Below are 10,834 nucleotides of genomic sequence, written 5' to 3'. Positions count from 1 at the left end.
AGAGAGAGAGCTAATAGTCACGTACACTGTCTCACTACTCACTAGTGACTAAAGAGAAGTTCTACATACTGTTGCTACAGTTGGTTGCTGAGGTGTAGGCTATATCCACAATAGAGCAATGCAAATGACTGGCATCTTCGTAATGGGTTAAATTATATCTTTAGAGACGGTTAAAATACATCAGTACAATTATAGTAAACTATATAAAGTATATCTGCACTGTAATAGCTATCTTGGGAGCGGCTATTCAAATTTTAACTTTTAAAGTGGAGCAATTTCTGATTACAACGGTTACTGATTTAGTTGTTTACTTTTGCTTATTTACTTTCTTTATCGTGATAGACAATTAAAAACGGTTTTTATTTAAACATTTTAAGGAACAGTGCGTATATTCTAGGTATTTCTTCCAAAAGTGCAAATTAAGATAAAAACCATTTGAAAAAGAATTATAATTGCCACTTATGAAATTACGTGTATAGTACCATTATAAATTCAATAATATTTGCAACAACAAAAACCAACGAAGGCTATTTTTGAGACCACGTCAAAAACATAATATTCATAATATTCTTAACGAAATCAATAACAAATTCATACCGAGATCGGGAGATGGAACACGAATAACGGCGACGACCCTTGGATATCACATTTCATGAAGTCCCGGGGTCACCAGCATAAGTGACGGTTAAAAACCGTTGTTCGATCGTTGAAAATCACTAAAATTATTACAAAAGTATTTTTAGACATAACAATCAGGAAAGAGCTCGTAAAAATCTTTTAGATCTAATCAGCACATAGTGAAGAAATGATATAAGCACACATAATAAAACAATAGCCAGGGGCGAACGGTAAGAATGTGACCAATAAATGGAGCAACTTGGAATGAGACTTACTATAAATGATTTGAAAATATATACCAAACAAAAAGGGTTTTTTACGATTTTAGGCTGACTACAAAAAGTGTCTTCGGAAGTTGGAACCTTTTAAACACCAAATTCTGCATTGATACCTAGTACTCTCCGAGCTTGTAACCATAGTAACAGTAACCATAGTAACAGCAGCTCTAGATGCCTGCGTTAATACCTTCAGTTATTCCAACGGAAAACGCATCCATAGCTTTGCTTTCGGCTCCCCTCGAGCAGTTAGTTACATCGATCAAAGCAACAACAAATGTTGTTGTGCATCGTGCGCAGTAAAGGAGTTTACCACCTTCTCCCTTCTTCTTTCCTGAATGGTATTTATACTTACAACATGCTCTTTTGTCTGCCAAAGTGGAACTAGTGAATTTCAGATTAACATGATAGAAGAGTATGTTTAAATAACCAACCTGTAAGAACATTAAAGTCGCTGCTGGCAGGCACAACCCTCAAGATAGTGTAGCCTGCAGGGGGAGCAGAGAATATGTCGGTCTGATCGCCGTTGGCAGCGTTGCTAAGTTTCATCATCTCACCTGCGTCGAAAGCTGCATCGAATCCTTCAGACTTGGCATACATTGAACCTGCAAAAAGGGAAATTTAGTGGGCGAAACTTTGAGTAAACAAGGCCGAGGTCTTGTTTGAAAATCGTGCCTGAAATCAGTAACCATAGTAACCATACTATACTGTACTCCTCTCAGTAACCTTATTCTGAAATACACTTCAGAAATGTTTCAAATATATATTATTATAGATACAAAATTAATGTAAAAAAGTAGAACAAAATACTTAATAACTCCTAATATCTATGTATGACTGATACATGATAAATGTGATTATTAATCAGGCAATATGTTGAAAGATAAAATATAAGTTATTATGAACACTGTCACGGAGATGAATGCCAACTAGATGTGCAAATTAGAAATTAACTATGCTAAATAAGCTCTCGAGAACTGTTTAGTCCTGTGTAAGATCACTTAAAAAAGCAAAAAACTGAAGATTAAAACATACTACAAACACTCAAGCTAGCAACGTCAACTCAAACCAATTAATTCGCCACAAAGTATATTTGACTCATATTATCCCTTGGCCTTCTTTTCAATCTCATCTCTTCAAAGAATTTTACCAGCCTTTATGAAAAACACTTTATCCTTCTCTTCTGCCGCTCTATCCCTCATTTCCTTGATTAAGTCTCTTTGAATCTGGCGTTTTTCAGGAGACCGATCTGGACAGACAAAAACAGTTTTAAACTTCTCTGTTATCCTCAGATTCTTAGCGTTGGCAGCAAGCTGATCAACAACAATTGAGCTTGAAACTTTAACTTTGCTGGGCTGGGCAGTAACTGTACTGTCCTTAGATTTCCTGCCAATTCTGCACGTTTCAACAATCTTCGGTTTCTGTCCAATGTTTTGGAAAACCTTGCTAACTGTGGCAACAAGTTCGCTATCGCTCCCTTCAGACAGACCAAATACAACGACATTGTGACTGCAGTCCTTAACAACATGTTTGACTACGCTTTTAAGCGTTTCCGAGCTGGTGACCTGCTCAGTTGGCTGTGAATTCTTCACAATTGAGCTGTACGTTTGAAATTCGGTTTGAACTGAGTCAACAACAGATGTCTTAATGGTGTTCTTCAATGTTTCAAGTTGTTCAGTCTTACAGTTCGAAAGCTCTGCCTGAACACTGATCAACTGTTTCTGACTCTCTATGAGATTGCTCTGCATTGAAATGTACTCGATCCGCACCCTCTTGACAATGTCAACAAAAGTATCATTGATCTGAAACGAATCATTAGATAACGGACTACATCAGGCTTGGTAAACTTGTTAATGTCCCCACCATTAATCTCACCAATTTCGACAAAAGGTTCCTTCAACTCCATTCTGGGATCTTTGCTCCATTCTAATGTATCCATCAACACCACATCAATTTCATAAAGTAATTCACGTTGCATTACAAGGCGAGGCTGTGGCGGTTAAAACAAGCCATGATCAGTATCAATTAACAAAGATAAGCTAAGCGATAACAGAGCTACAATTTAGCAACAAATGTAAAAGTGCAATATATGCACTGAGTGTAATATCTAAAAAGGAATGTGTTACTGTAAACTAAAATTAATTTTCTGTCTACAATAATGGTGTCAAGATTGATACTAGAGAAGTAACACAGCCTGCTCAGTGCTCACTGGCTCAAAAGTAATAATAATAATTATTTATTTTAACATAACTTGTTGATATTTCAAGATTTAGAAAATTTGAAATCAAATTGTACATTTTAATTTTTAATCAACAAAAAACTTACCATCATGTCCTCCAATGTGGATGTGCCAATTTGCAGGGCTCTCTGCAGGTGCATTAGTCAAGTATTCATTTACGGCGTGTCCTTGGATAAAGGCAACCCAGCTGTCCCACTCACTCATTTTAAGTGCTATCAAGAGATTTGTGTTTAAAGTTTATAGATAAGTAAAAACTGCAATTAATAATGAACAAGTGCGGTGCAAGCTTATTATTTAACAACCAAGTCATACAAATACAGGTTCAACAGTGGAGTGCTTAAAAACAAAACTGCTTATCCTGGAACATATTGTCAACAGAACAGTTATATTATTATAAAAACCTCGATTTACTGCAGAGATTGAGGGAAAGGTAAAAGGTGCAGTGAATCAGGTCAAATTGCGTTAAATCGGGTTACATGTCTACATGGTTCTACAGAATCAAACTTGTCTAGGGGAACACTTTAACTTTGATATGCTGAAGGTAACATATACGTATGTTAACAAAAGGATGTGTTAAACATTTGCTTCACTGAATAACACTATCGCAATCTAGTAATGAAAAACAAGAAATTTGAAAAAAAACAAGAGAACTTTGATGTCAAGACAGGGGGAGTAACTTTTTCGATAACTTTTTGACATTGACAAGACCTTTTAGGTATATTCCAGGGATCACTTAGAAGAGATTTCGAAAAAATCAAAAATCAAATCAAATCAAATCAAATCAACATTTTGAACATTTAAAGTAAAGTAAAATAAAAATTATGACATAACATCATCACACATGTCTACAAAGTATCAAATCACTATATGGAAAAATATAAATATCTTACCACCAAAATTAATAAATTATTAACTACAACTTTAAAATTTCAAATAAATTCAAAAAGCATCCCCAAAAGGTAATTCCAGTGGAATAAAGATTTATGAATCGCTTTTTTGCCACAAAAGGGTGGAAATAAAGATAATCGTTATGCTTCTCTTTATTACTAACATAGCTAGGTCCTTCAATTCTCCCTAATACTTCATTTGAAACATTCCAAAAATGTGAATCATTAGAAATATCCTTAGAAATCATATCTTTCTTAAACCCTTCTAATTTAATCTTAAAACTTAAAACAGTCACCGAGTTCTTAACATCTGGAGGAAGTTTGTTCCAGTAAGGAACAAATATAATTTGGAACATTACAACATAACATAACATTATAAATAATGCCTCTGATCTCTGGGCATCTCAAAAAGAAATTCATAGAAAATGAACACTTTACGTTTGAAACCATATAATTACAAACTTTTAAAAAATTTAACTAAATACCTTTGATATTAACCTTCTTCCTCTTAGCTACCAATGGATTCTCTTTCATATAACTTACATAACTATTCCTATTAGACACAGACACATCTATCCTATCAAAGATGTCATATGAAAGTTCCCAGTGATGACCAAGCTTATTAGCTCGATATCCATGAAGCCGAAAGGCATCTAATCCCCTCTTGAAACCAGTAACCGACTCACTAGCTTTCACAAGTGGTGGTTCCAATAGCGCAAGACCCTTTGGGCAAAGAAATCAGTCTCATTTGTGGTGAATCTATGAGTCTTTGATCTAGCAGCAACGGTCCTACCGTACAGTTTCCTGGACAACTGGAACCTTTTGGGCCATGCACAAGCCAATAGCATGTATGGCAGTGGCGTAACTTTGCCTGTTGGCGCCCCCCCGCTCAGTGACGAAAAGCGCCCCCCTAAAATTGTTTGTGTCCCTAAAAAAAAAAAAAATCGGGTACTTTTTTCTCGCCCCCTACAGCTTTTGGCGTCCCCTGAAGCAAAAAAGGGTACCCCAAATATTTTTCTCGCGTCGATTGAACGCTAAATTGGTCAGGGAAATACACAAACAAGGCGTTTTTTCAGTGAAAGGGCCTAAAGTTCAGGAAAATTGCGCCCCCCTTATACGGCGCCCCCCCGCACAGCGGGGTCTGCGGGGCCCTACGTTACGCCACTGATGTATGGTCGTGCAGTGGGGTCTCCTTGTCCTTGGATCTGTGTTTTGATCCGTCTTTTCTTAAAATTTTCCAATTGTTTTCCAACTTAGACTCACCTATTAAATGTTAATCGACACCACTGGTCCTAGTTAGATTTAGCCATGGCACGACTACTCAAACGTAACAGTTAAATAGGTGTGACATACTATTATATTCTTAATAATTATATCATATGAACCATAACCCAGTTACAGTAACGTTATTCATTGATGATGTTTGTGTCATTATATTTTGATTTGATTTGATTACCTAAAGTAAGTAAAATTGTTGTAGACTAAAAATTTGCGAAATTTGTGCCTAAAATGATGGTAACCAAAATTATAGTAACCAAATTTATTGTGACCCAAATTTGTTGGCCCTAAGGTAGACTTGAATTTGTATATATATTTTATAAAGCGTATCTCATTGCCCACGTTAAGGGGCCTGTTAATAATTAATTAAATAATTAGCTATTTTAGATTTAATAATAATAATGTGCTTGAATACCACCCACGTGGATAGCAACTGACACAGGTGTCAAACACTAACCGTGTCAAAGCAGTTCTAAATGGCGATACAAACATATTCAGCATCAAACAGCAGTAAAAGTTATGAAGTGAAGAAATTAAAACCAATTGTAACTAGAGATAGTTTAGCCACATTTAGTGACTAACTAAATTTGACCGGGTTACATTTTCTAGAAATGACGAGTACTATTGGATAGAGTCTGGGAAATTCGGATGGGATTTTACTTTCGCCCAAACGGTCAGTGTTCAAATGGTTTACACTGAGATGGCTCCTAACATTATTGTCTATACAGAATTTGGTAGTATGTTGAAATTAGTTTTCTTAATGACAAAGTTTTCTTCGTTACAAAGGGTGTGAAATGTTCACAGTTCTGATAATAAAGAAACTAGGAGGAATTTTAAAAACTAGTGATGATGTTGAAGTCGTCATCTAATCCAATCTAATCTAGTAATTAATATTGTATCGATGTATTTCTGCGAGCATGCTAAATCACTCTACAGTCGATCTTTGAGATTTTTTTAAAAGGGCCCCGACAGTTGATGTTATTTTCGGACGCTGATTCCGAATCACCCCCATGACATAGGTTTCAAATGCTCCCCAAGCGAAAAACTGTCTCGATCACGTGATGTGACTGTGTAAGGAAGTTAGTCGCAGGTTTCAATTGTAGATTTATCCTAGGAAACCCTATTGGTTTATGTTTATCCCCGAAAGTAAAATGAATATCAATCTTAAATTTTGAGCAAAATTTCGTTTTATAAAATTAACGTTAGCTCCCCAAAAGCAAAATTTGGGACAAGGGACAATGCAAATTTTGCATTATCTCATGAAACTGCAATCATCTCTAGTAACACACTCACTCGGTTAAGTTTGTTAAATAGTCGGCCATCGATGTGTCAGTGCTTTTACCTGGCGTGTTCCCTGGCATGCCAGTCTTCATGTATGGCGCTCTTTTCATGAAACTTCTTCCTAACATGCATTAAAATAAATTTTTAATTTCTTGCTCGCTTCTCTTTGTCAATTTATAATAAACTGAACCGGCGCGCGCTACTTCGTAGCACTGACATCTGGCCACAATATTTTGAGGAGAAAGCGACACGCGTTACTTCGAAGTAATTTTTAAAAGTATCTTTCGTCAAGCTTCTCTTTACATAGAAAAGCTTAAAAAGCGTCGACTATAGGGATTAAGGAAAACAAAGTTTGCCTTGTAGCGCGATGCGTTACTGTGCCGCGCCGCGCACTTAATAAGGCTTCTCACAGCGACAGATCGGCGAGATGCGCTACTGTGCCGTGCCGAGCTGCCATGAATTGACATCGTCAATTAAATACAATTCCTAAATTAAATCAATAATAATTCAATGAATATAACATAATATACTCAATAAAGTAATTATCACTTTTGTATCCTTGTATCCTTGTAGTACAAGTTGTACCCTTGTAACCTTGTATTGATTGTTTTGTGGTAAATAAAAATTTAGTGTTTCTTTCAAAATTCTAGTTTTTCTTAGGCCACCTAGCCCCATTTTTATCGTTAGTTCAACTACCGTTCTACGAACCTGATCCTCCCACGTGAACTCCATGGATACAAGGATACAAGGATACAAAAGTGATAATTACTTTATTGTGTACACAATAGTTGTAATTCTGAAATAATTTAAGTTACACAATTCTAATTATTTACAAGTGTGTAGGGATAATTTAGAAACGTTATATAATGCTAGTTTTAGAAAAATAGATAAATCGAGTTTGTATGGTTCATTTTATTCTTATTCTTTTATGTCCAGTAATATGTACACTGCAACAGCTCTTAATTGGAATGAGATCTTCTGTAGTCTTCACGTAGTCTTCACGTAGCGTTTTTTTTTGCTTGAGCTGTAAAATCCTCTGGTGTTGAGACTACTCCATCAGATCCCAAATTTGGGTCCACTACTGTTAAGGAGACTCGTATCCAGTAGGGGCTGACAGCGGTAAGCTTCAGTGTCTGCTGGTAACCGACTCGGCAACAGTAGTGGTTCCCATTTTTGGGTTGGAATGCCTGACACAAGAAAAATGGACACTAGGTCCAAAGTAGGAAAGCAAACTGGAAAGCTGATATCTGTGGATTTTGTTCAAAGGAGGTAATATGTGATTGTATTCAATGTGAAGGAAAATGTGGACGATGGTTCCATGCGGCATGTAGTGGACTGTCGGAGTTGCAGTTTAAAGACCTAGCTGAAAATGAGGATTCTGAGTGGTCATGTCAAAGATGTGGCAAGGAGGAGAAGAGCAACGAAGACGAAGACGAAAACCCCATAACTGAAGCTATCCGAAAGTTGAGGAGACAGGTCGAAGAAAGTGTACAACCATCTACTCCAATATCAAAGGACCCTCATATTGTGGAAGAAGAGGGAAAGGAGTGCTGTTTCCCAGGTTATGAAAATGTAAGGGATCCATCTCAATTGAAATTAGGATCATGGAATAGTTGGGAAGTTCTAACACAATGTGAGGGAATATATGGTGTTGTAGTCAAATGGAGAAGAAACATATTTCTGCTTCCCTCAGGGGCTGCAGGAAAAGCATTCATTGAGGAAATGACTAAAGTGGCCAACAATTTTTCAGCAGGCAGTACTATGGAATCAGTGACCATGACCCTTTTGATGATAATGCCATCACTACTGTTGCAGAAACCCTCAAAGAGATCCAAAGCAAAGGAACACACTGAAGTGTTGAAGAGAAGGCTTGTTTTGTGACAGGCAGGTAAGTTAGAAGAGTTGCTGCGAGAAGGACAGGAGATTCAGAGAAGAATGGGAAAGGGGAAACATGAACATGGCCATGTTGAGAGAGTCTTCACTCGACTTATGATGAAAGGTAAAGTCAGTGCAGCAATGAGGTGGATTGGCGAAAATGCCACCGGGATTCTTGAACCCACTCCAGATGTGATAAAAGTACTGAAAGAGAAGCATCCCAAGGCATCACCTGCATCAAAGGGAAGCTGTCTGAGTGGACCAGTGAGGAGAGTAGAGCCGGTTATCTTTGACAGTATTGACGGGGAATCGATAAGACAAGCAGCAAAGAGAGTACAGGGTGCTGCAGGGCCTTCAGGAATGGATGCGGATGCGTGGAAGAGACTACTGTGTTCTAAACAGTTTGGTAAGAAGTGTGAGGATCTATGCAATGCTATAGCAGGGATAGCAAGGAAACTATGTGTCAGGAATCTGGATCCAACGATGTTGACCTCATTGACAGCATGTCGACTTGTTCCCCTGGATAAAAAGCCTGGCGTCAGGCCTGTTGGCATTGGTGAAGTCTTACGAAGGATAATAGGGAAGACAGTGATGACCCTCCTACAGAAGGATCTGGTTGGTGCCACTGCTCCTATTCAAGTGTGTGCTGGTCTTCAGGGAGGAGTGGAAGCAGCTGTTCATGCTGCGAGGGACTGCTTTGAAGATCCTGAAACTGAAGCCATCATCTTAGTGGATGCAGAGAATGCATTCAACTTGCTGAACCGAGAGGCAGCTCTTAACAACATGTATATTGTATGTCCAGAAGTTGCTACCTACATTATGAACACCTACAGAATGCCTGCTAGACTGTTTATTGCAGGAGAAGATGAACATCTTTTTAGTGAAGAAGGGACAACACAAGGTGATCCACCTGCTATGGGATTTTATGCATGTGGTACAATACCATTGATTGATGCAGGAAACATTGAGAGAAAAGTGACTCAGATCTGGTATGCTGATGACTCTGCTGCTGGGGGAAAACTGGAAGAAATGAGGAAATGGTGGGATAACCTCTGCATTAAAGGACCACTTTTTGGTTACAACCCTAAATCTTCCAAGACATGGGTGATAGTCAAGCCTGAGCACGAAGAGAAGGCAAGAAACTTGTTCCCAGATGTCAATGTGACAAGTATTGGTCGACGATATCTGGGCAGCTTTATCGGAACTGATGAAGGAAAAGGGGCTTTCATCGAGGAAAAAGTTCAAGAATGGTGTCGTGATCTTAAACAATTAAGTGATATAGCATCAAGAGAACCTCAAATAGCATACAGTGCATACATGTATGGGCTTAGTAAAAGATGGAACTATGTGTGCAGAACTACCCCAGGAGTTGCAGATAGGCTCACTCCTCTGGAACAAGTAACACGCGATGAGTTTATCCCAGCTATCATCAACAGGCTGTTTAGCTGCACTGATGAACTAAGGAACATAATGGCTCTACCACCAAGATATGGAGGATTGGGTATACCAGTTATGATGGACATGGCAGACCGAGAGTACAAATTCTCATGTAGAGCCACAAAACCCCTTAAAGAAGCTATTCTCAAGCAAGTAGACAACTACACAGAGGACTGGAGAGTAAGCAAAGGAGTGAAAACTGAGATAACAACTGAACGAAATCTCTTCTATCGACAAAAACAAGCGGAAATACGCCAGGAGCTCGAGTCAACACCACTGGCAAAGTTGATGTTCCAACTAGCTGCTGAGAAAGGGGCAAGTGCTTGGTTAACAGCACTACCTTTAAAAGAGTATGGATATCTGATGAACAAACAACAGTTCTCAGACGCAATAGCACTCAGATATAACCTAAACTTAAAGGACAGCCCTAAGACATGTACGTGTGGCCAAAAGTACTCAGCAAACCATGCGCTCATCTGCAAACTCGGTGGATATGTGTCACTGCGGCACAACTCGCTGAGAGACACCTTTGCTGAACTAATGAGAACTGTGAAATGCAAGGATGTGCAGACTGAGCCAGTTCTTCTTCCAGTTGATGGTCTGAAGTTGCCTAAGGGAACAGTACTTGGAGACCAAGCTAGGCTGGACATTTCTGCAAGATCGATTTGGAATGCTTCAGAGAGGGCATATTTTGATGTAAGGGTATTTCATGCCCCAGCCCCCTCCAATGCAAGCAAATCGATCCCAGCAATGTACCAGTCCCATGAAAATGAGAAAAAGCGATGTTACAACGCAAGGGTTCTTGAAGTGGAGAAAGGAAGCTTCACACCTTTAGTGTTCTCGACTTCTGGTGGAATGGGTAGTGAGGCTGAAAGACTGGTAAAAAAGCTGGCCAGTAAGATGGAGTACCACACTGGCCAGAGGTACTCGGATGCTGTAGGTTA

General features: G+C 38.5%; 1 protein-coding gene across 1 annotated transcript; it reads right to left on the bottom strand.

Annotated features, from left to right (window-relative positions):
- Positions 1 to 356: 356 nt before the first annotated feature.
- LOC134816670 (uncharacterized) lies at positions 357 to 3,354 on the bottom strand. Its single transcript, XM_063825621.1, has 3 exons — positions 3,219 to 3,354; positions 1,328 to 1,498; positions 357 to 1,227 (listed from the first exon to the last, which is right to left on the bottom strand). Exons 1-3 carry the CDS (start codon positions 3,334 to 3,336, stop codon positions 1,064 to 1,066), a joined length of 453 nt encoding a protein of 150 aa, XP_063681691.1. The 5' UTR covers positions 3,337 to 3,354; the 3' UTR covers positions 357 to 1,063.
- Positions 3,355 to 10,834: the final 7,480 nt, after the last annotated feature.

The sequence above is a fragment of the Bolinopsis microptera genome, chromosome 6, assembly GCF_026151205.1.
Source record: "Bolinopsis microptera isolate Bmic1 chromosome 6, MBARI_Bmic_1.0, whole genome shotgun sequence".
Taxonomy (NCBI): Eukaryota; Metazoa; Ctenophora; class Tentaculata; order Lobata; family Bolinopsidae; genus Bolinopsis; species Bolinopsis microptera.
The sequence above is the reverse complement of the archived record's forward strand: the minus strand, read 5'-3'. Positions and strand labels throughout refer to the sequence as shown.